Here is a 24,907-nt window from a genome sequence, read left to right on the forward strand (position 1 = left end):
TATTATAATAATTATATTATAATAATAAGAGTAGGTATATATTCTCTTAGACCTCTTATTTAATCTTAGTTTAAGAAACTTAAACTAAAATATAATAATATTATTAAACTTATATTTATTATATCTTACTTCTCTAGATATATATCCTCTTATACCTCTTATTCTATCTTTATAGTAGGAATTTAAATTAAAAAATATAAAATATTATCTTATTATTAAACTATTACTATTCCCTTAAGTATAATTTCACTTAATTTAGTATTTTAAGCTAAATAGGAATTAAAGCTAGTTTTAACCTATAGATATACTAGATTATATTAATAACCTCTATATTAGTTATTAATACCTTATTTATATTCTCCTATATTCTAATAGGACTTAAAAGTTTAATCTAATTCTTATTAATACCTATTATAGTATTACTAATAATATCTTAAACTTATTTTCTTATTAATTTATAAAAAGAGAATTAGTAGCTATATATATAGTTTATTAAGAGATAACTTTTAAGAACCTAAATATATTTTATTTTTAAGTTTTACTAATTTAAATTATTTTATTAAACTTTATTATATAAGAAATCTCCTTAATATTACTTATTACTTCTATTTCTATATACTACTTACTTTCTAAAAGACTTTCTTTTTCTCCTTTATAAATTTTAGGGAGGAGAATTTCTAAAGAACTAATATAAAGAAAATTTCCTTAAGTATAAAGAAGTCTTAAGTTTAAAGGAATCTTTCTCTTACTCTTATAATACTAATATCCCTAAAAATCTTCTTTATTTCTTAAGGAAACTAATAGAAATATAATAACTTTAACTAAAGTAAGTCTAAGATTATAAACTATATTATATAGAATTATTAATATCTAATAATAGTAGTTTACTAAAAAAGAATAAATAAGAACTCCTTAATAATATTTAGAAAAACTTATATACTTAATAACTTTAGGGATAACCTTTATTTTATATTAAAGTTATTTACTTTCTACTTCTTATCTACTTCTATCTTTATTTTTAAAGTTTAAATTAATTATAATCTTAACTAAAAAATCTTATTTAAACTTAATTAGTTTATATAGAGGAATATCTTCTTAATCTAAACTATAATTATCTTTAAAGATATCTTAAACTTAAATATAATATTAATAAGTTCTTTATATTTAAACGTTAAATATAAATAAGCTAATTAAAGAATTATAAGAGTAGTAGCTAGGTTCCTATAATACTTACTAAGGATTATTTAAGGATAGCTATATTATAGGTCTAAGTTTTAGAGTAAGTTATCTATATTTCTTTAGTATATTTTTTACTATACTAATAGCTAAATATATAAGTAGTAATAATATAATTAGAATAAATAAAATAAAATAAGGATTAAATTAGGATAAGTAATATCCTCTATCTATTTTAAATTCTTATTAATAAATTTCTAAACCCTTTAAAAATATAACTTATGTATTCTAATATACTTATATTTTTATTTCTTTAATTATAGTATTTTACTATACTTTATTTAGGGAATTCTAATCTAAATACTCTTAGATTATTATTTTCTTTATATATATTATTCTAATATTTAGCTACTACTTTAGCTAGTAAAACTTAGCTTTAATATTAGTTATATTATTAATATATTTTTATACCTTTATAATATAAGGATTAATAAAATAATCCCCTATAACCTTCTACTTCTCTCTTATACTAAAGCTAATAGGGTAACTTATAGAAATAATTATTATAATAATACTATAGATTATTATAATAACTTTATAGGTATAAACTATAAATATATAGTAGTAGGGATATATCTATAGGTATACCTTAATAGATAGATTAGAGAGATTTAGTATAAATAATTTAAGATATTTAAAATTATACTTATAATAGTTTTATTTTATTAGTTATAAGAGGTAAGATTAATTCTATTAGGGTAGATTTAAAATTTCTATAATATAGCTATATAGACTACTTATATAAGTTATATAATTATTTTAAAGTAAAGGTTACTATTACTATAGTAATAGAGGTATATTATATCTACTAAATCCTAGATATAATATAATTAATATATATAACCCCTCTTTTTAAATCTACTAACTAATTAGAGTTATTTTTTTTCTTCTCTCTATAAATATATTACTACTATAACTTTATATAATTTATTCTTCTATCTATATAAGTATTTTTATTTTAATATCTTTATCCTTTCTCAAAAGCTAATTTCTTATAAATATAAATCTATAATACTTATATGCTAATATAATAATAGCGTAAGTAGTATTAGAAATATACCTAAGTAAACTACTTATAAAACTACTCCTAAGACTACTAGTAAAACTATTAATAAAACTACTAATAAGACTACTAGTAAGACTACTCCTAAGACTACTTATAAGACTATTATAAAAAAGCTATCCTATATAGTTAGATAGTAAGTACTAGCTTATAAGTATAAGCCTAGATATAAATCAGATTATTATAATTCTCAAAAATTATTATAATACTAATATTTTAAAAACTATACTCTTTAAGAAATATATTATATCTAAACCTTATATAAGCCTTTAATTCTAAAGATATCCTTTAAGAATCTTATTAGGGAGATTATATTTAAATACTATAAGGTTTGCTCTACTACGCTTAACTATATTTAAACTTCTACTCTTAAAGTATTATAAGAGAGTTCTAAAGCCCTCTTAGTTTCTATATTTAATAATATATTTTTATTTCCTTTTCTAAATTCTTTATTAATATTTTTCAGTATATATATAGGTAGCTATTTATACCTACTAAATTACTATTAATACTAAAGATCTTACTTTAGTTAAAAAGATTTATATATTATCCTAAGGAATAAATACTTTATAGTTAGGTAGTATATAAAAAAATACTTTATTTTATTTCTATTTTATTATTTTACTTTACTTATATTATTTTAAAATATACTATATATATTAACTATTATTAAAAAGCTATTAGTAAAACTTAGTTCTAGAATTATCTATATATAACCTTAAAACTAAACTTAACTATTTAATATAAATCTAAAAGTAATAAAACTATTCCTAAAACTAAAAAAGGTATTATTATTAAGAAGACTCCTATAAAGTAAAAGAGGTCTATAAATATACTTAAAGTAAAGAAAAAAACTAAAATTAATTAAGAAGATAATATCTCTATTCTAAGTAACTATAAATTAAATATATTCTTAGATACTACTATATTAAAATATCCTAACTAGCTTTAATTACTATCTCCTAATACTTATTAGGACACTTAGAATAACCTTAATATTACTAATATAATTATTTCCTCTAAAATTATTATAAATAGAAATATTACTCCCTAAACTAAAAATAATATTAATACTTTAGAGAGAACTAATAACTAATAGAATAAAGCCTAAGGGAATAAAACCTAAAGGAATAAAGCCTAAAAAAATAAAGCTTAAAAAAATAAAGTTTAAGGAAATAAAACCTAAAGGAATAAAGTTTAGGGGAATAAAACTTAAGGGAATAAAGACTAAGGGAATAAAGAGCTAAGTAATATAGATAAAGAGAAGACTAATTATATTAATAATAACTAGAAATTACTTAATAATAGTAATATATCTAAGGTAATTAATAACTATTAGAATAAAGAGTAAAGTAATAGAGATAAGTAGAATATTAGCCTCTATAATAAGATTTAAGCCTTCTTTAATAGAGGTTATACTCTATAAGAAATCTTTAGTAGTAGTAATATAACTAATAGAAATATAGAAAATAGTTCTATAACTAAAGAACTTTCTAATAAAGGAAATAATAGTAATATCCTTAGTATTAAATAAAAAGGTTCTTTTAAAATAATATAAGAGAATAATAGTAAATATAAGAAGCTATTAGATATATAACTAGATAATATAGATTTAGAATAAAAAATCCCTAAATATTAAATAATATAAATAGGAAATAATAACTTTAGAACTATAGAGTAAGAAATAACTTAGTTAGATTAAAAGTCTAAAAAATCTAGTAATAAGAATATAAAACTAAATAATAAAAACTATATATAATATATTTTAAAAATATATAGTAATTAAGTTTCTATTTATAGACCTATACTACTAAAATAAAATTTTATATAAGATTATTATAATAGTTATTATAATATACTATAACTTTAGGAGGTATAGTATTACCTATAACCCTATAAGTATAAGTAGAATCTCTACCTATACCTATATTTATATCTACCTATATACCTAGTAAACCTATCTACCTATAGCCTAGGTCTACCTATAACCTAACCTATTTATATAGCTACCCGTAGGTATCTATAGTATAGGTAATTCAAAGCCTAGCAGTGCGTCTTTTGTGGAACTCAAGGATCTCCTGTGCGCGATCGGTGATTTCTCTCCTGCGCGATATACCAAGGTACTGCAGTAGAAGATTCATGGTGACGTGTATCTCGGCCTTGATGTCCTCGTGGCTAGTTTCAAGCTGATCCAAGATTCTCTCAGCCGTTATCAGGAGTCGCATCGCGTCGTTTCGCAGGAAGCGTTGCCATAACAATACACCTCCATCTTTGAATAACTCTGCAAGTTCGAGAAAGGGAGCTACTGTGACAACAGTACTTTGGTCTGAGTATATTCGTTGCGGAGTGGCGACGTGAGGCAGGTATTGCTTAAATTGATTCCATTCCTGAGGGTCTGGGGTCTCCAATGATGGACGCGGAAGCCGACGACGAACAAGGTCAGCAGTCAACTTGAATAGTTCCACTGCTTGATGAGATTTCTGATGTAGTTTCCGTAGAATACGAGCTTGAACTGATCGATGCACGATATAAGTCTGCTTGCCGTTGTGATTTTGCTCAGTGATGAAGTGCTTAGCAACAAGTTCCCTGAGTATGGCCCCGTCCCTATTCAACTATTAGCTTGATTGAGTAATTAATAAATTGATTGATAATACACACCTCCAGGTTTGTAGATAACTGGGTCCCTGTTGACCTTTTTCGAGTGTTAGCAGCTCCTTCTGAACCTGAACACCATCGCTGTCGAGGAACGACATAATACGAAGGACTTTGCTTGTATCGCTGCTCAAATCGTTGACTGATATCTTCTTGATAGACTCCAATTTGTCCTTTGAAGTCTTTCTGTCTTCTGTCCTGGCATGTGGGTTGTTGTCCACCCACCAGGCATCCCAGTAGCTGGAAAACTCTGATGGCTGACAATTTATGGCCCTCACGTGGCCCGTGATCAGGACAATAATCAACGGGAGACCAGCAAGTAACGCCAGATCCCCAGCTGCTTTGAATTCAGGATCCTTCATGGAACGCGTTGCCGGTTGAAGTTCTTGTGGAAGAGCGTGAAGTATTATGTCCCTTCCCTCACTATCTGTAAGCTCCTCAAGGGTCCGGCGGTAATAGTTGATAGGCCGAGAAGGGGCCGTGAGCCCTTGGTGTCTCAGCTTGAACCCCAAAAATGTACTCGAATGACTGTTCGTATCGGTACGTGAATTCGACTGCGAGAGCCGTCTTTCCCATTCCACCTTCCGCGCTTGGAACATACACGCGACTTCGGGCAACATCAAACCCAGTCGAGGGCCTACCGTTAATGACAAGTAAATTGGGCTCAAGATATTTCTGTTCCAATACCTCAACTCTTGAAATACACCGTTCTTGACGAGGCGTTTGCGAATCCATTTAAATTAATTATCGTTGGATCAACTGAGCTAAATATAGTCCGAAGCCATTGTAGATGAGACCCTCGAGCCCACAGCATCCAGATCAAGTTCGCACCATCAGTGATCAAAGGGAACAAGAGCGCCCTGGCCCTGACAGCGTCTCACACGCTGAATCCTGTGAGATAAAAAAAAATAGTACATCAGAAAAAGTCCATTTTGCAAGGTCGTAGAGCTGAGGATTGTTGATATTGTACGCAGCGTAGAGTCTGGTCAAGCCAGTGTACACATTCTTAATGCCATACAGATGGGCCTGTAGTTTCGTCGGAGGAGGTCGCGCATAGCCCGAGAACGAAACCATTGACGATGTTGGATCTTTGAGGTAGAGAACCACCGAGGGAGCTAGACCAGACAGCGCTTGCTATTGCCTTTTAGCGGTCATCATGCTCCGAGCAATCATAAACTCCTCTTACAAAGATCAGGAAGTACGGCAAGTAGTCTTCGAACTTGGATAGAGCACTTGTACTTGATGAGTAATCAATGCGCGAGTATTGTTATCGGAGGTGATGACGGCGAGTATGATTATAGATACAAGTAGTGCTGACAGCGAGGAGAATGATGGTGGCTAGCTTTGCCGGTGGGCGGGTTTGCTGGCGTTCAGCCCCGACGCTAAAAACGGCCCTTGGTGACACCCAACCAGCTGCGCTACGAACCTTCATGAACAAAGTCAAGGAACAAATGATAGCTCCATGACTCAAGATCCTGGAATTTGATATGCGGTCACTTGCCCATTGAGACGCGCCACTGGCGCTGGTTTGGCACACATCCATGGATAGCTAAAGTGATTCGGTTAGAAACAATCACTGATCTCAGGTGTCTACCGCAGTTGAATCCGTGTTCATGGTTCATCAATCGGGCCTCGAAAGGACACCGAACATACACATGTGAGAGTTTTCCGTTCTTGCAACATCGAGGAATCAGATTGTAAGTATCAGAAAGAGGACTCTATGAACTTCCTTTACCTTCAGGTAACATCAAGCCCCATTGCCGCCATGAACCTCAGCTTCGTCCAAGAAGGAATCCCCCTCTTGGCGATGCAAAGCTTTCTCACCGCGGATGACCTTGAACTCCAGGGGTAAACGACCAACGAAGCCAATCTCGGTGCCAACTACCTTATATTAGCTCGAGGACTGCCGAATTGCAAGAGGGTTGAACTTACGAAAGAAGATGGACATGAGTTCGACCAGCACTGGAACCCATGGCGTGAGAGCAAGTGCCTGCCCCAAACTCCAAACATCCTCTGACTTCCACGATGCGCCGCTAAAGAACACGATGAGAATGATCCAAGCGCCCCACATGCAAATGAAGTTGAAGGACGCGTACATAATCATAGCCCCCTTAGCAACCTTTTTGAACCATTTTGCCTGCCACATCTTGCGATTGTTGCATCTGTAGAAGCATAGGACGACGCTAAGACACAACCCAAAGAGCGGTGGCATCCAAACCATGGCTGCCATGGTGAACATGGCCGCTGATACAACAGACTGTGATGGATGGTTTTGGGGGCAAAGGCCGATGACGTTGGAGTTGTGATAATAGTCTACCTGGGCGTTATTCGTGCAGAGCACCCAAGCTGCGGTGTGGATGACGAACAACCCGACGAGAACGGCGCCCTTGAGCCAACTCCGACGAACAGAGTTGAGGATGAGCGGAAGCATCGTTGCCAAAGGATAGAACGCAAAGGCCGACACGATGAGCTGCAAGGAGGAGTTGTAGCGATATGCAATTGGAGAGACTTGGCTGTAGATGACAGTAGCCTGGATTCCGAGGGAGAGGAATGCAGCGGCGGTAAAGAGGTCGTATGTTGTACCTCTCAAAGCCTCATTAACGCGACTGACGAAGCCAGACTTGACAGCTTCATGTGATTGCTGGGCTTCGTTGGGCGAGCTAGCCCTATGCTTTCGGTTGTTGACGTACCGCAGCAGAGCAAATGTGCAGTAGATGGTCAACAATACGGTTTCGAGACCGTAGGAGGCGAGAAGCTGCTACTATTTAGCATGATTAACATACGAGGCAAATGTGAAGTGCTCACCCCAAAGCCAGCGAGGCCGCCGTCAATCTCGGAGCCAATGGCCTGGCACAACTCCGGCCGACATGACGAGATTTCTGCCACCTGACGGGCCAGAGTAGTCCTGTTCGAGCGAACCCATTGATGCCAATCGATGATTTGCGCATTGTTTGACTGCGTTGAATTGACCTCGGGAACAACAGCACGCCAGAAGCTCGCGACGGTGGGAAATGGCGGCTCGTTGTCGTCTGTCGTGACCCAAGCAGCGTAGGCGCCGAACGCGGTGCAGTTTCGGGTAACGTCAAGCTCAGCCCATGCTGGCCCTCCCCAAGGAACGCTGCCCATTGCTGTCACGGGTTGGCGGGGTGAATGCGATGCTGTTCGTGGATTCTGTGTGTCAGCCGTGGCTGTAAGAGTCTTATACCACCATTCGTTGTGATGTTCAGGATCGCAATGTTGACGGCATGGCGGTGGAAAAGTGCATCAACAGAGAAATCATCAAATGCTGGTGCCTTGGTGTGGCCAAGCCCCTGAGAGGATTCATATCATTTTACATGCCGCGCCAGGATCACAATCCCTCCGACGGTGGGAGATAGCGCCCGGAATGGTATCGCCTGCAGTGCCGAAATGGTAGTGTCTCTCAGACCGTGTTTTGATAGGCTACTGGCACCAGGGACCCTGCCTTCAATTGACTCTATTCCCGATAAGCTTAGCCTTTGATTGCGTCTGAGGCGCCACACGAGAATCTGATCGCCAGTATACGACTTCAAGAGCATCAAAGAGGTTATCAGCAACGTTTCTAATGACGATGGAAACCTACACAGCTGCTATACTGCTTGTGAGCAGCCAAATTAGGTGCAATAAATAGACCACAAGTGCGTCCTGGTAAGTAAAAGGTTTCGATCTCTAAAAGCGACCATCGGTCTTCGTGTCACCTCAGAGGGAATCTCTGCATATGTTACGCACGGGCTCTCGTGTGGCTTGAGCGTTTTTGTCCAGGATATATGTCTCTGTTGGTTCCTTGAACTCACGAAGCATGAAATCGACGTCTTATCACCAGTTGCCTCGAGTCTATGGTATTGAATTGGTCGTTGTCATATCAAATATTGACGTCTAATTTCTATCCATGCTAAGCTTATATGCGATCCTGTTCAGTCCCATAGCCGCTGCTCGTGCGCTCCATTTTGACAGCCACAGGCCGTCGAGCCTCCTCCGAGCCTCCTCGTGACAACCGGTTGGCCTAGCTAACTCCACAACAAGCAATTTTCAGTGCGCGAATCTGAAGTCGAGTCTTTGCTGGCCCTCGTCTGTTGTGTTGAGGGTATAGTCCTCTTGTTGCGCCTTCGTCAGAGCATTCCATGCGCGATCGCGAACCTTGTTCCGCCAGATGTAAAATGCCTTGACCAGGTAGAACAGCACAATGTTGAAGCAGCAGATTCCGAGAAGGATCTTGTTTCCGCGGCGGTACAAAGGTTGATCGTCATCTCGGTAGATGTTGGACGCAGCAATATTGCCCGCCTGCACGAACATGTTGTACAGCGCCGCGCTGACAGCTCTTGTTCGCACCGCATTGCTGTTCTTCGCGTTCCATCCAACCAAGATGGCGTGGCAGTAAGGGTAACTTAGCAGACCAGTCAACAGGGCATATCTGATCCAGGTGCTCGAGCTTGCAGGTAGAGCCACGAGCGCCACGAGCCATGGAAAGATCCAAATATTGGAGATGGACGAGACGATGGCTCGCTCCTTGAACTTTCCAGAGACCCATGAGATAATGAGTAGGTTGACGGCGAAGAGAAATTGCGAGGGAATGGCGAGAAGGTTAGCTTGGAAAACAGAGAATCCCAGCTTGCGAAGGATGTAGGAGAGGTAGTTGTTCGGCGGGGAAGGCGGGATGTATGTGGTCAACCCGATTAGGTATAGAGGCCACTGCTCCCAGTCCTTGACGACCTTGAACAGCTGAGAGGGGCCGACTGCTTCTCGGTTGTGCATGTCACCCTTGCTCGGGTCGTCCCGCAGCAGGCGGTTGACCATGATGTATTCTTCGTGGTCGGAAAACCATCCATTCTTACCCCGGAACCAGTTTTTTGTTTGGCAGGGACCAGGGGGCATGAGACCCCACGAAAAGATGCCGATGATGAGGGTCACAATTCCCTCCAAGAGAAACCTTTTGCACCGTTAGTCGGAGGATCCACATCATGCATGACGGGTTTACATACAGCCATCTCCAACCAGACCATCCTGCGATTCCTCGCATCTGGAGAACACCTGCGGCGAGCAAGGATCCCACGATGTTGACAGTGCTGAGCGCAGTCCAGAACCAGGCGAGTCTGAGCGGGAGTTCGTTCGACTTGTAGTAGTAGGTGAGCCAAAGGACAATGTCGCTAAGATAAGTTAGCAACGTCCAACAATCCTCGATATCGAACGGCCACTCACGGGATGAAACCGCCCATCAACAGGCCAAGAAGTGCTTTGATGGCATAGAAGCCAGCGCGACTCGACAAGAAGGCCTGGCAGCCAGCCGTGATAGACCAACCCACCATAATGGTTGGGATCCACCTGTCGGCACCGAGCTTCTTGCTGATGAGCCCACTCGGCAACTCCGCGGAGAGGAACGTCAGAAGGAAGATCTACCCCCGAGTGTGAGTCTAAATGTGTCCCAGAATGTTTTGGGTGCACTAACCGTCTGGCCATAGTTGTAATCGTTCGTGTTCATGCCGAGTTCCGGAAGCTTTTGAATGAACAGGTTAGTTGGCATTCGTATTCAATCGTCTTCCCATGGGCATACATACCATGTTGTCAGAAATCGCTCGGTTAATATTACGACGATGCAGATCCAGGGCGCAAAACATAACCCAAGCCCAAACCATGATACGCTTGTCGATCTACACACATCCAGGTTAGCATCAATTCGAATCCGTTTTGTTCCGTAATCAACAGGTGAGTCAACGGTACCTTTCTGACCAGCTTCTTCTCTTCCTCTGCCGACCATTGGTAGCTCGGATCGAAACGGTGTCGGTTCTCGTACTGCGCCTTCTCGTACACCTTGCGCCAGTATTCGGCGATGCTGGGGTCGGAGAAAACATGCTCGTCCGTTGAACCGTACGCATTATCGGACACTTCCCTCACCGATGACAATGATGCGTCCGTGGCCTGCGACTGGGAGGTGCTAACGTCTTTGGTCTCCTCGGGATGGTCCCTGAAGGGCCCTCCAGTGTTGGTTGAAGCCATGGCTGAATGACCGGCAACTCTGAACAGCGGGAATTGTCACAGTTGTTTCAGTCCTTGCAGGTGTTATTAGAGCCTCGACAGATGCATCACAAACTCGCAATCCCGGCAGTTTGGTATGGTTCCGCGGAGATGCAAGAACCTTTATAGGTGCCCTCCATGAACCCGGCAATCTGGGCATTGGTCTCTACGCGTAATTCATCTCAACTCTCCGGCTTGACGTCGGATGGCAGGGATGCAGAGAAGAAAATACTGGCCGCAGTGTCGCGATGATCCAGGGCGATCGCACCATAAGCGATTCGAGCTGTTCAGCGAATGAGCCGTCTTATCTATGGTGCAATTGCTTCACGGAATTGCGCTGTGCATCAATGGTCAACGACTCGTAACGGGCCCGTGGGGGGGTCGAGTAGGATCCGGAGTGGTTCCAGCTTTCGGGAATGATCAGTGACAGATAATGGAGCAGCCGAAGACTAATAAACAAGCTTACAAAGGGCTCAGTTAAGCGGAAGGAATCCCGTCTGGGACCATGGGGGGCTCATTCGTGGGACGGCGCATATGCCGACTGGGGAAATTCTGCTAGTGCTGTCTTGGTGAGATGGCGAATGAATTGCCTCCTGTGGATAGTTCGTCGAAAGACGAGGATAATCCAGGCCCAACCTCTTGGCTCTTCACATTTGATTTGGGTTGCATGCTAGCCGGCACGTTTTGTTAACGAAAAAGGGATGGGAACGGCATTGCGTGATCTTAGCCATGGGATTGCGACAGAGAAATATGCGCGATGTCGAAGAGCCGACCAATCAGACAACAGCCAAATGGACAGCCCACCCTGGCGCAGCGCGGACGTCTCGAAGTCCAACCAACGCTGCTACAATTTCAGGCTTATCTTAGCCTTTAGTCTTTGTCGTCTGCCCCTGTCATCGAAGGTTCGATGCAAGTCTGGATCTTATCAGTGACTTGCGCAGGGAGACACAGTTCGAAAATAGCCTCAGTTCGGCAAGTCGAGTAGAGTGAGCTATTCCAATGTTGGAAACAGTCGTTCCCAGGGGAATGGATATGCAAAATGGTTTGTACCACTGACAGGCAACCCGACTGCATGGGCAAGGGTCTTCGAGTTACCCCTTCCACCGTGATTTTCTCAACTTAAGACCATTGAGCCCGTTGTGGCAACATGAGATCAAAAATACTCTGTATTCCTCAGGCGAATTCAAGGCGATCGCAAGTCAAGGGTGAGACTATCAGAAATCGTAAAATTGGCATTCATCATGATTCAAGTCTCTCCATCAGTATTCTTGCAGCATTTTACTGCGGACACACCACCATTCTTGGTTCAGATGGTCCCTAGATGACCTCGCTAGCCTTCTGATCTACACACCCGACCCCTCGCAGCCTCACTCATCCTCAAATCTTAACCCTTGAACGGGGTCTCGTATGGCCTCTCGGCCTGAGGAGTGATTCTGGCAAGGTGCCTTCGGGAGCCATTGTTCCAGTCAACGAGCGCAGAGTGCTGAGTTACTCTGTTGTCCCAAACGACAACGGTGCCTTCCTCCCACTTCACACGGGCGTGAAAGTCTGCGCCCCAAGCAATGTGCTCATACAAGAACTTGAGAAGAGCGTCGGACTCTTCCTTCTTCAAACCGACGATTTCACGGGTGACTGTTATTGAATTAGCGTATGCATTTTGGCGTCTTCAGTATCGACTTACACTGAGGGTTGATGTAGAGCGCCTTCTCGCCAGTGGCCGGGTGTGTGCGGACAAGAGGATGTGTGTTAGCAACAGGCTCGCGGCGCTTGATGCTGCCCTTCTTCACAGAAGCAGCAACCTGCTCGATACCGGAGTGCACCGCCTGCAGGCCGTGAAGTCTCTCTTGGAACAGCGGGCTCAGACGCCTGTAGGCCTCGACGGCGTCGCAGAAGAGAGTGTCGCCTCCAGTCTCGGGCTTGTCGAGGATGTACAGGAAGGTGGTACCGGGAGGCTGGGCCTCGTAGGAGACATCAGAGTGCCAGGCAATGGAGCTGGTTCTGGTGGCGAAGAACTGCTCCGCTGAGCGGTCACCTGCCGCGCGGTGAACTAGGTGAATCTCGGGGAAGCCCTCAGGAGATCCAGAGGTAGGGTGGATGTGATGGCGACCGAAGTAACCGCCGAACTCGAGGGCCTTGTCGATGGGAAGGTCGGCAAAGTCCTGGCCGCGGAAAGCAACGACCTTGCGCTCGGCAACGTAGCGAGCCAACTCATCCTTTCCGGCGTCGCTGAGCTTGCTGAGCTGGATGCCCCTGACCTCAGAACCGATGGTGGGCGTCAGGTCAGTGACCTGAGCCTCACTCTTGGGGAGAAGGTTGGGGAAACTGGGGTCTGCGTTCTTTCCGTGTTCTACGTGCTGGAATGGTTGCAGAGGGGGGTATTTCTGCTCGGGGTTCCACGTGGGGAGGTAGTGAGGATACTACATTATACATATCAGTCGCTGAATGCTGAAATGGGGTTCTCGGAAGAACGTACCTTGGCGCCCTCATGGCCATCTCCTCCCTTGGACTCGGCCTCCTTGTCGTAAACAACAGGAGACAGCTCCTTGTAGTCGCCGGAGCCGTCAGCGTACAAGCGGAGGTTGTTCACCGGCAAGTTAGCCGGGTCCGTCACGGTGGACGTCGATGTTGCTGAAGGTGCCATGTCGTCTGATTATGCGTATGATTGCACTTGTCTTCAAGGCTGTCCTATTTACGAGAAACGCAACCTTATGGAAAGTGTCCGATTGCTCTTATATAGATTACCCCTCCAAAAGACATGACTGTCGGAGCTTATCCGATGAGGGGCACTCAACCGGAAGAATTGCATGCTGGCAGGGATTGGATTGCGTTGTCTGCCCGACCGCCCAAAGAAAACAATATTCAGCCGACGCGGCCCCGATCTATGGCTACGAAACTACAGTCCATTGGCTTCTTGGGGTACATGAGACGAAAGATGGAGGTATCGGGTCCTGTGGATGGAGGGGAAATGACGCCATTCATATCGAAGTCAGCAACTTGAATGGTGGCATGAACCGGCCTCAAGGACGGTGCTGATTAGAAATGGTGGCTGCGCGATGTTGCTATCTTGGGGGTCAAGCACGCAATTCTTGGATACGACTTGGTTGGAGATGGGACCCCGCAATCTGCACATGATCGTTTCGCCTCCGGGAAATTTTAAGCGCTTCACGTTTATTTGGTCCGATCTTATCTCGATACCTCTGACGGGCTTAAAGAGTTTGAGACCGGAATTGACTTTGCCTGGGAGTGGCAATGGTGATTCCGAAGCGACTTCGATGGTAACCGGAGAGGGTGTCCGGAAATCTGGCTTGTAAAAGAGAACCCGGCCCCGGTGTCTTCCGTAGTGTGGCTCAGCGATGCTGATCTGGCAGTCGGCTCGGCAGTCGGATTCCCAGCTCAAACGGAGTGACGCCACTTGGTTGCATCGCCGTGGTCTCCGTCTCATCCGGTTCCGGGGTTTTTATCGGAGAGCTTCCGGCATCGGCCGGCAAAGTACAGACGACTCCGAGGGTGCCATCATGCGACAGAACCATGCTGTATTCTTTGTTGCTATCATAGAGAGCTGTCTCCGTGACTCATACTTTCCGAGCTTTTTGTTCAAAAGTCTGTATCGCTGCGCCATTCCATCTTCATGTTCGCTGCCGTCGCTTCGATCGTGCACAATGCCATCTACTCACCTACAGACTTCTGTCCAGTCTATTTCAGCTACGAACACTCGTTTGACAGGCATTCACTTTCGTGCGGATGGGCGGATGAACTTACTGCACCGACGGGAATCCTTCGGTACTTTTGGCGACTAAAACGCGCCATAAGCGGACTTTGGCCCCATGTCCGACGGTTTCTAGTCCAACAATAGGGAAAGACGAACGGAGATACTTTGGACGGCGCTCTGTCTGTCAGACGCCGCCATCTTGGTAGACAGGTCAACTCCACAGAAGCAGATTCAAAGGAAGGTTGTGGAGTCAGATTTGGGCCTTGGATTCGTCCGACTGAATACCAATGAATTACTACTGCTCACTATCTCCGAGTGTGACAATTTCAAAGGATTCTCAATTCGGTCTGCGGAGGAACTGATTGTGTCCAGATATGGTTCTTCGTTATGCGTTTAAATACTGCCAACCCATTGTATAGACGACCTCCGAACGCTTTTGCACAGATGGAGCGATGAACTCGATCGATGCCGGCATCATGGCTCGTTTTACCAAGAATTCAGATCGCGAGTATGATGTTGTTCTTCTCGGAGCTACAGGATTTACAGGTCGCTTCGCTGCGATGCACCTCGCAGAGATTGATCATGATATGAAGTGGGCCATCGCAGGTCGCTCTGAGGCGAAATTGACTAAGTTGGCCGAAAAGCTCAGACTGAAGACTTCTCAGAACCTAGGTGAGAACCATCGATTCTACAAAATTAATTCTTTTGGGGCGAACTTAGACTAATTCCTGAACTTGAAGACGTCATTCCCGTCGAATTTACGACCAAATCGCTTGCTGCTCTGGCCAGGCAAACCCGATGCTTGGTTGCGACGGTGGGCCCTTTTCCCCAGCATGGTGTCTTGGTGTTCAAAAGCTGCGCGGAGAATGGGACTCATTATGTTGACATGTGAGTTCAAAGCATTTTATGGCCTTAAACAAATCTTCCCTGACATTATGTCAGTAACGGCGAGACTCCTTCTGTACTGGAAATGATCAAAGCTTATGAAGACACTGCAAAGTCAACGGGTGCCATGGTAAGATCTTCCCCTAGCACCGTGACACAAACTCAGATAAGATTTCTAAATACTGATGGCCGCTTCAAAGATGATACCTTCGTGTGGAGTCGGCAGTCTGCCTGCCGACCTTCTCACATGCCTCATGGTTAAAAAGATCAAGGAGACATTCGACTGCCCAACATCGGCTGCTCTGATATCAGTCCATAGCTCGAGAGTGCAAGCAAGCGGTGGTACACTGAATGGCTTAGTAACTTCTGTCTCATCATACGGCTTCAGAAACATTCTTAAGGCCGGGAAGCCTTGGGCGTTATCGCCTATCCGTCCAGCGAGATCTCAGGCTGATGAGAGCAGAAACGTCAGCAAAGATACAATTGAGCGACTTAAACTTGGTACGCTCGGATTTGGAATGACGGGGGCGCATGACCAAGCAATTGTTCAACGAACATGGGGTTTGCTGCAGCAGGCAGAACATAGCGGCCTCAAGCTCACATCATACGGTCCGAATTTCGACTTCAGGAGCGTTCAGCGATACCCGTCTGCAGTGCATGGTTGGGCTTTCTGGTCTCTTGTTTGGGTTATGACCATCCTCCCGGCGATTCTTCCGCCCGTGAAATGGTTGGTAAAGCTGCTCGTACCACCAGGCTCTGGACCGAGTGAGCAAGAAAGGCAGAAGAATTTTATTGAGTACCGCGGCGTGGCTATCGCAGACCTGAAAGAAAATGCGCAGGATTTCCAAGGGCAGCCTCTTCTCCAAAGAGGGGTGCAGGCGAAGCTGAAATACAACGGCGACTCCTACGTGTTTTCGGGCATGATGGCGGTTGAGGCAGCTATGATTTTACTCGACTCTGGGAAGGATTGTGCCGCACAGAAATTGGGAGGCGGGATTCTGACGCCAGCAACGTTGGGACAGCCTTTGGCTGATCGGCTAAGAACAGCCGGGGTGCAAATCGAAGTAGAAGCACTGTGATTGAGCCATTATAGTCACACAAGGCGAGATTGAGGTACGGGAAGGAGCAAGATAGGAGCACCTCATCTTTCAACATCAAGACACAACGTCGCCATCCCGATAAACAACAAGTTGAGCCAATTTTTTTTCTTTTGCTTTTTCTTGAATGAAGGCGTTTTCCAGCTACGTACCTGTATTGCGTTTAGCTGTGGACGATGACTTACGGCAAATGGAGTGTATAATGACCTAGGGATGCCATGATTCAACTCCGGGCGCTTCAACAAACAACTAGTCACACTGAATACAAAAATTTACAATTAGTATCAATCAAATACAAACACCGTTTTGGACCTTTCTACATCTCCAATCGATATCAATAGTTTACTATTAACATTGATAAGTGAAGAAGCCGTATATATATGAATGATGCGCTGGCAGAATGAGATCTGACACATGGCTTTGCTACAGGATCAGATTGAGCCTCTCACACGAAAAAGAAAACCAAGGAGACAGCATATTGCAGTAAGCGAATAACATTACAGAACTGGTTTTAGAATGGATTTCGGCTCATCTCCGGCTTTCCTTGGGGTGGTCATGTGGCACTTCATGCACGCCAGCTCACACATGCAGTAAGAATAGTCAGACTAAGAGGTTAGGCTAATTCTTATCTCCAATTTTGGAGCCCAAAATTAATCCCAGCCTCTTTCAACCTCTAGGATCTTGTTGACGCGTACTAATCAGATTCCAGCTGCAACTCTTCATCAATGGTCGACGTCGACGATGAAGCTCATCGATGTGAGGACACTGAAAATAGAAGAGGTCTTTGACGAAGAAATCCCCAGTTATGTCATCCTATCTCATACTTGGGATGAGGGGGAAGTCAGCTTTCAAGATTTTCAAGACATCGATGTCGCCCAGAACATGAAGGGGTTCGAGAAAATCGAGGAAATGTGTCGCCTAGCTCGAGCTCGTGGAGTTGACTATGCTTGGGTAGACACCTGCTGCATTGACAAAACGAGCAGCGCGGACCTTTCGGAATCGATCAATTCAATGTTCAGATATTACCATAACGCGGAGGCCTGCTACGCATACTTGGCAGACATGCCCCGTACACGATCTTTGGAGAAGCACCTACGCCACTGCAGATGGTTTACCAGAGGCTGGACACTTCAAGAATTGCTCGCTCCCGCTGAAGTGCGGTTTTATGATCAGGATTGGAATCTGTTGGGTACGAAAGACTCCTTGGTCGAGATCATCTCAGACATCACCGGAATTCTCTGCGACGTGCTGCTTGGCAAGACACCCCTGTGGGACATCCCCGTAGCGACGCGAATGGCATGGGCGGCTACAAGAAGCACGAGACGAAAGGAGGATATGGCATATTCGTTATTAGGCATCTTCGACATAAATATGCCAATGCTCTACGGAGAAGGTCAGAAAGCATTTCGACGACTACAGGAGGAAATTTGCAAAAAGGACGACGATACCTCGTTACTCGCATGGGATTCTCGCAGACCCCTCCACTCCCGAACTTCAGTGGCCTTCGCTTCATCTCCAGCGGATTTCGCCGGTCATGAAAAAACGCAAGCAATCACACGCTTTCGAAATTATGATATTGGGATGGAACTGACCAGCAGAGGCCCTCGCTTTATGGGAAGGAATCTTTGCATGGTCGTGATCCCGTCAGACAATGATATCCAGAGACCTTGTCCCGATGGTATTTTAGGCCTCGCCATTGTACCCAAGCCTATATTGCTACCAGAAGAGGATAACGGAGGAATTATTCGATACGTTCTCCGCCTGGATATTGGCACTTCAACTCACCGTTGCGGTATCTTTCTCGAAAAGGTCCAGCCGGACCTTTTCCGGCGAGATTGCAATTTGCCCATGGCTTTGATGTCATATAAGCTCGACCATCTGACCGAGTACCAATCCTCATTCGTCATAGTTGAGGACCAGCTTTCATACCGCAGGCCCGACACCACGCTTTGGGGGAGACACAAAAGTGTGCACATCCCTATAGATAAGCGTATCACGATTAGTCGCATTTTACCAAGGACATCGTGGGATATTTGTAGTCGACTTCTTTTTGCACCTCGATTTTCTACACAGGTGCAAGCTTTGAAGTTGGTTATGAATCTTCAGCCGACAAAACTTGAGCTATGGATGCTCTGCGACCGGAGACATATCCAAAGCAGTGGGAGGCCTAGAATCTTGCTACTGGATGCATCCCCATCGAGGTCAGACACAACAGATATTGGGATTCAAGCATTCCTTCGTCATATTAATCGTGAAGAGGAGGAAGATCACTGGCATGCCATGATCTCAGAGGGTTTCAAGCCTGATTCGTTCAATGACTCTATCACAGCAGGGCTCGGAACCCAACGATACCGGATTTCGGCTTTAGTCGACGTAAGAACTGTCAAGCTTAAGGGATACGATGTCAAAGAGTTTTCTATTAGGTTTCACATTAGACATATATAATTGGTACTTCAGGCTGCTGCTGAACAAGCTAGTTGGAAATAGATCATCTAATGGTCCAAATACATTGGAGCTTGTACAAATCAGCGACTTTGCAGCATCAAAGCAACTCTGCGCCCACCTCCTCCTTCAGAAATCACTTCAACATGATGTTGATCTTCGTCGCCGCGTTGCTCTATGGGCGTGTAGGATGAAATAGGTCCCTTCATAGTGCTCTGAGCCACCACGGTTCCTTCAGCATCTCGGTTCCATGTGTGGGACAGCTCGCCACCTCGAAATGACGCTGTGATCAACCATTCAGGGTCGGAAAAGTCAAAAGGCGGCAGGCCCTTCCATCCCCTGGTACGGATAGTCTCTACCACAACAGCCAAGAGCACAAGTGCGTTGAGAATGGCGATCGCAACAACGTAGACAATTTCTCCGATGACAAAAACTCCAATTGTTACGTTTGCTTCCCTTTCTTCGGAGAAGTTTCCGACCATGAGCTGCGCTGCTCCGTATGCAGCCAACATCGACTCTGTCATTGCAGTAACGGCGTTTTCCAGTCCACGTAGCGTTGTTTCGGCTTCTGGGACTGTGCCGTTCTCGTTGAAAGATATGTTCCATGCGGTGATACTCGATAGAAATGCATTGCCTAGGATAGACTCATAGAAGTTTGTCAAGTCATTCGAAATGAGCTCGAATTGACGCACAACAGTCCGCGTGAGGTTGCGCTGCGAATCGAAGTCGTCGATCTGACCACCTGGAAGGACTGTAATTTTTCGGCCGCGAATGCCGACAGAAACGTTGAACCGAGTAGGTGTGAAGTCAATGGTGCACTGGGTAGCGTTCAGGGCAAGATAGCTTTTGCCTGCTGCAATGGAAACGTAGCGACGAATTGACTTAGGGCTATGTGCCACACCAACCGCGACGATGGCATCAGTGCTGTGTCCGACGTACTCGGAGTACTGTTGACTGCCGACGCTGTCAGGAAGCCATCCTGAAACCCCGAATATTCTGGAAAGAGATTGTGAACCGATGGCGAAGTCCATGCTTCGGTTGTGGGAGCACTGGACTTGCGGCAAGTAGCCATCTTCATGAAATGAGTAATCTACTGCCGAGGTCCTGTTGGTGATGACAGTATCTTGAATGCCTACTGATGATCCAACACCGTAGGAGCGACCTTCATAAATGTACTGTGTGTTGTCGATTTTGGCGTGTCTGCGGACCGATCCATCAGAGGTTGTTGCTGACGACCCTGAAGCAATGAGACTACCCAGCAGTTTTACTCCAACAGAGTAAGTGAAAAGTCCTTGCTTTGTTGTGGTCGATGGGCCTGCGCGTGAAATTTCGGAAGGGTATTCTTTGATCAGGGTGGTGTTTTTGAACGAAGGGACTCGCAGGATCTCCTGCTCCACGATAGTGCTGCTAACAGGCGTCATTGCGCCAACCCACAGAGCGGAGGATATCAGACCGAGGCCGGAAAATGCAATTATTGGTAGGAGAAACCGAAGCCGTAGATCCCATCGTAAGCGTGGAATTCCCAAGTTCATCCATCCTTTCAGGTTTTGTGTCGTTGAACCACCCGAGTTGAAGAAGGCCAGTCTGGAGCCATGCTGAATGAGGACGGCGACTGTTGAGGTGTGAATGAGAGCAAGGAGCGCCGCAAGGAGCTGAATCCCGGACTGAATGGCTGCGCGCTTAGATGTGATGGTCGCGAAGGAGGATTCGTACCAAGATCCGTTGACCGTCCACCTCAGAGAATGGGCAACGATCAAGACAGAACTCAAAGCGGTGGTGATGATCAGACAGAGCGGGATGATCCACTTCTCCCAGAAGCCCACTTCTTTCGGTGACCCGGCCGTAGAGACGATCATGCTGGCCTCGGACTCGTGGATGGTCTGCCGCATCGCGGGATATTCCCTTTTTCTAGCAATGCAAGAGGGGCATTGTCTGGTGTGCAAAAACCTCAGCAACAGGCGGGCGTCGAGTCAAAATATGTTCGAGAGAGCCGAAGAATGCGGCAGAGCTGTAGAGATGGGACTGTATAGCCACCAAATTGCGGCACAGCTGCTCTTCATCCTGGAAAACCCAGTCTCAACCCCATGGAGTTGCAGGAATCTGCTGGTTTGTTGGTGCACGCAACCTAGCTGTTGACCGTGATAGGCCAATCGGAGTTCGTCTTTTAGCGCGCAGGGGTCGCAGCCTTCTGCTTGCCCCCCCTGTCAAAGGAGCATCGCAATTAACTATGGATGCAGCAGCCGACGATTCTGCTCAGCTTGAAGTCTCAGCCTGGCCTGCAGATAAGGCCCCTGGATCTGGTGTGCCATCCTCTTTCTTGTCCACAAGCTAGCCCCAGACCCCGACCGGGCCCGGGGCCGAGGCCGGGGCTTGCCCGAAACCTGTGGGCCCCGCCCACTTTAGCCAGTTGGCGAGCTCCGGTCGACCGTGGCAGTCCGGCGAATGTGCCCGATGATGCGAACTGACGGCGCTTCTCCTTCACCAACGACGTTTCCGGAAACGACAGGTGCCTTGGAATTCCCGTTATTGATGACTTTTGCAACGGGATCTGGAAGCCTGCTCCATTGGGTTTCGAGCGGGGCCCAGGGCCAGCTAGAGGTTGATGTTCTTAAGATGGCACTGAATGCATGAGCACCGCAAAGAAGAGGACGCTCAAAACTTGTAAAGGCTGTTGAATGCCTGAGCTTTCAACTGCTTACAGGTTGCGGGCTCCTCAGAGCAGGGTCCAAAAGCTGGTCATATTGATGGGCAACTGACTAGCCAGCCAACACACCACGCTTCGGCCCGCGACAACGGCCTTCATCCTTGTCGGTGTTCGTCCGTTGGCTACCGATGGTTGATCTGGACGCTTCTTTGATGATTCCCATCGTTTTGTTTGTGATTCCCAAAGACAATCGCGCAAAAGGATGGCTCTTTCCTTGCAAGGGAGGAGCGTTGGCCCCAGACACGTGACGTCATACTATAATTACGCGGACAGAGCTACGTCATTCAACGTTCTCGCCCGTCGTTCCTGACAATCAGACGCAGATCGTCCCAGCCTTAGCCACTGCCAAAAACTCGTCCGACTCCATCTGCTGATAACATCTACCTACCTTATTCTTGCCAAATTCGTAATCTTCACTTTCAATCCAGCCGCCTTCATCACCTAAAAACAACATCCTAAACCCCAAACATTCACCAATACTCACCCACACAATCCACCACGACATACAACAGCCATGGCAGAGGCAGTAGCTGGGGCGGTTGTCGCCGAGCAGGTCGTCTCAACCAGCCTCGAGGCAGGAGCTGCTGTTGCCGTCGCGCGTCCGACGCAGCCTCTAAAGGTTTCTCTTTCTCAGATTGCCACCACTCCCACCGATGATGCCTCGTAAGTTCAGCATTGCCATTGCTATAACCACTCCTCACAAACAACACAGCCTCTCTCTGGCACGCTCTCATCACTCGGTCACCGTCATCAATCACAAGGCCTGTATATTCGGTGGAGAGACGGCCGATGGCCAATTGTGCACTACCGATTTTCACGTCTTGTCTCTTCCAGCCGTGACCAACGGCGAGCCCGTGGCGGCGTACGCCTGCTACCCCGCCTTTGCCATGCAGGATGTAGAGACTGGCAAGACTTACATCCCTGCCCCACGGACGAAACACGCGGCGTGTGCTCGTGGTCAATTTGCAATCATTCACGGCGGTGCTGATGCCAACGGAAAGCCCATTGAGGAGACCTGTTTGTGGCTGTGGGACTCGGAGAGCTTGAAGTGGACCAAAATCCAGGGATCGAGCCAGATCGGCAAGACGCTCACACCCAGATTTGATCATCACATTTTCTTCGATCACGCCCAAGATATTCTGGTCCTACACGGTGGGCGTACCGCTGCGAATCAGAAGGCCAGCACGGAGACCTGGCTTTACAACTTCGACACACTGGCTTGGACGGAATTGCCAGCTGCCCCGGAAGCACCTACTGCAGCTGCCTTTGTGGACAACGTCCTGTACACCATCGGCACGGATTCCGATATGAGTGGCGCTATCCACTACATGGAACTCAAGTCAAACGCCACGGACCGTGAGAAGCCGGACGCATTGGTCTGGAAGACGGTCAACTTCCCCACCAACCCTCTGGTCCCTGGACCTCGCCCCCGCGAAGGTGGCGCACTGGTGCCTATCGACACCGGAGTTGGCCGCCACTATCTCATTTACATGTTTGGCAAGGAAGAAAAATCGGGCGAGAAGGACTACCACAGCGATATTTGGGCAGTGCAACTTCCAACCCACGGCTTTACTGCGGCAGCTCTGAAGGACGCGATCCGCGACAAGCTGCCTCGCGTAGAGTCGGGCGAGTTCAGCTGGGCCGAGGTGGAGCTCGTGCCAACGGAGGAAGTAAAGACAGAGGGAAAGGCCCATCCGGGTCCGCGTGCTTTCTTCGGCGCTGGGTCCGCAAGCGCGAAGAGTCTCATCTTTTGGGGCGGTGACAGCGCGAAGGGTAAGGAAGGTGATGGATGGCTTCTTCAGGTACAGTGAGAGATGGAAATCGAGGGCGAAGAATACTCAAAATAAGTAGAGCAGAAACTTCCAGTCACAATGATTAAAATTCAGGCATTTTTATGTGGCTTAAACTCGTTCTCTGTCACTTGACACTGGGCGTGCCGTGTTGAGTCGCAGAGGCAAAACTCAAATAGCCGAGGGCCGGAGGCACCAAACTGGGCATGTAGAGATAAAGTCGAGGCTCTACAGAGCGTTCATCCTTCGACATCTACGCATCACCTTCCAGCCGCTAGCCACTTGCAAAAGCCTTAACCGCAACTACAACACGGGTTGTTCCGTCAGCGTCCAGACCGAGACGGTCACTAAGGAAAACGCAACTACAACACCCCCGTACAATGTTTATTTCATCTTCTACGACCAAATCAGCGAATCTTTCGAGTCTATGGACAACTTGCGATGGGAGGCGCGCTTGGTCGTGCAAGCCTCCCGAGTTTCAAGCCTCATGAAGAAGGGTTTCCATCTCTCCCCAGCAAACGAGCTGCCACAATCAGGCTGCATCATCCGAAACTGCCAACCCCATCAAGCTTTTGGGGATCATTCTTGGAAACATCTCCGCCGCTACATACAAGCAGATCGGGAAGCTGGATGGACAGCTCACGTATTTGTTGGATCAAATGAGATGGAGGCTCTGGCCGATTTTCGACTGAAGGGCCTTACGACCGATCGCATAACCCATGGCTACGCTTGGAACACGGAGTGGCTTACGGTCTACAATTATGACGCTTTCAGACCTGAAGAGAATTTCAATACGCTGTTCGAGGACATGTCTCTAGAGGGGTTGTGGCCTTGGCCCAAACGCGCAGAATGGAGAGAGAGTGGGCAGGATGACAACACAAATATGGTGAGCAGCAAAGAAACCACCGACGACCACTCTGAAGGAGAGGCCTCTGGACGTATGACTCCAGATTCGACGGAATATGATACCTGTCTTCCTGATTACTCCCAATTGGATCGAGAGCAAACACAATTCTAGATGGAGAATCAGAGAGAGCAGAAGACGACTCACAGGGAATACCAAGGATGGGGCATAGATCGGTATGGTTGCGATTAGCTTTCTCGTATTCACTGCGAGCCTCCGCCACACAATCTCGTTGCATGAAAACTGCAGTGTACCCCTCGAAGGCCTTTGTCGATTTTCTGATAAATCTGAGACTGCATTTTGCTGGGCAGAGTCGCTTTTCCAGTCTTCTCTCGCTCATAGGTAGTCAAATGACCCAAGGATCTGTTAGAAAGCAAGAAGGTCGTTATCCGGCCAAT

General features: G+C 45.5%; 7 protein-coding genes across 7 annotated transcripts; 2 read left to right on the forward strand and 5 right to left on the reverse strand.

The window, feature by feature from the left end:
- Positions 1–5,791: 5,791 nt before the first annotated feature.
- On the reverse strand, positions 5,792–6,191 carry GCG54_00014966 (uncharacterized protein; the record flags this gene model as incomplete). The annotated part of the gene is made up of 2 exons (XM_045414786.1): positions 5,792–6,085; positions 6,138–6,191. Coding segments are annotated over 2 exons (348 nt in total), but the record flags the coding sequence as incomplete, so codon positions are not given.
- Positions 6,192–6,698: 507 nt separating this feature from the next.
- Positions 6,699–8,077, reverse strand: GCG54_00014967 (uncharacterized protein; the record flags this gene model as incomplete). The annotated part of the gene is made up of 3 exons (XM_045414787.1): positions 6,699–6,832; positions 6,884–7,706; positions 7,757–8,077. 3 exons carry the CDS (start codon positions 8,075–8,077, stop codon positions 6,699–6,701), a joined length of 1,278 nt encoding a protein of 425 aa, XP_045260909.1.
- A 921-nt stretch (positions 8,078–8,998) lies between these two features.
- On the reverse strand, positions 8,999–10,960 carry GCG54_00014968 (putative transporter; the record flags this gene model as incomplete). Its single annotated transcript, XM_045414788.1, has 6 exons — positions 8,999–9,896; positions 9,949–10,113; positions 10,166–10,359; positions 10,413–10,460; positions 10,522–10,614; positions 10,694–10,960. 6 exons carry the CDS (start codon positions 10,958–10,960, stop codon positions 8,999–9,001), a joined length of 1,665 nt encoding a protein of 554 aa, XP_045260910.1.
- A 1,402-nt stretch (positions 10,961–12,362) lies between these two features.
- Positions 12,363–13,619, reverse strand: GCG54_00014969 (Alpha-ketoglutarate-dependent sulfonate dioxygenase; the record flags this gene model as incomplete). Its single annotated transcript, XM_045414789.1, has 3 exons — positions 12,363–12,610; positions 12,660–13,395; positions 13,452–13,619. 3 exons carry the CDS (start codon positions 13,617–13,619, stop codon positions 12,363–12,365), a joined length of 1,152 nt encoding a protein of 383 aa, XP_045260911.1.
- A 1,544-nt stretch (positions 13,620–15,163) lies between these two features.
- Positions 15,164–19,114, forward strand: GCG54_00014970 (Vegetative incompatibility protein HET-E-1; the record flags this gene model as incomplete). Its single annotated transcript, XM_045414790.1, has 5 exons — positions 15,164–15,359; positions 15,428–15,575; positions 15,630–15,702; positions 15,773–16,647; positions 17,347–19,114. 5 exons carry the CDS (start codon positions 15,164–15,166, stop codon positions 19,112–19,114), a joined length of 3,060 nt encoding a protein of 1,019 aa, XP_045260912.1.
- An 80-nt stretch (positions 19,115–19,194) lies between these two features.
- GCG54_00014971 (uncharacterized protein) lies at positions 19,195–21,000 on the reverse strand (the record flags this gene model as incomplete). Its single annotated transcript, XM_045414791.1, has 1 exon — positions 19,195–21,000. The coding sequence occupies one exon, from the start codon at positions 20,998–21,000 to the stop codon at positions 19,195–19,197; it is 1,806 nt and encodes a 601-aa protein (XP_045260913.1).
- Positions 21,001–22,329: 1,329 nt separating this feature from the next.
- Positions 22,330–24,623, forward strand: GCG54_00014972 (uncharacterized protein; the record flags this gene model as incomplete). Its single annotated transcript, XM_045414792.1, has 3 exons — positions 22,330–22,478; positions 22,528–23,622; positions 23,840–24,623. The coding sequence occupies 3 exons, from the start codon at positions 22,330–22,332 to the stop codon at positions 24,621–24,623; spliced, it is 2,028 nt and encodes a 675-aa protein (XP_045260914.1).
- Positions 24,624–24,907: the final 284 nt, after the last annotated feature.

Source organism: Colletotrichum gloeosporioides, assembly GCF_011800055.1.
Source record: "Colletotrichum gloeosporioides strain Lc1 chromosome Unknown consensus_66, whole genome shotgun sequence".
In the NCBI taxonomy this organism is placed as follows: Eukaryota; Fungi; Ascomycota; class Sordariomycetes; order Glomerellales; family Glomerellaceae; genus Colletotrichum; species Colletotrichum gloeosporioides.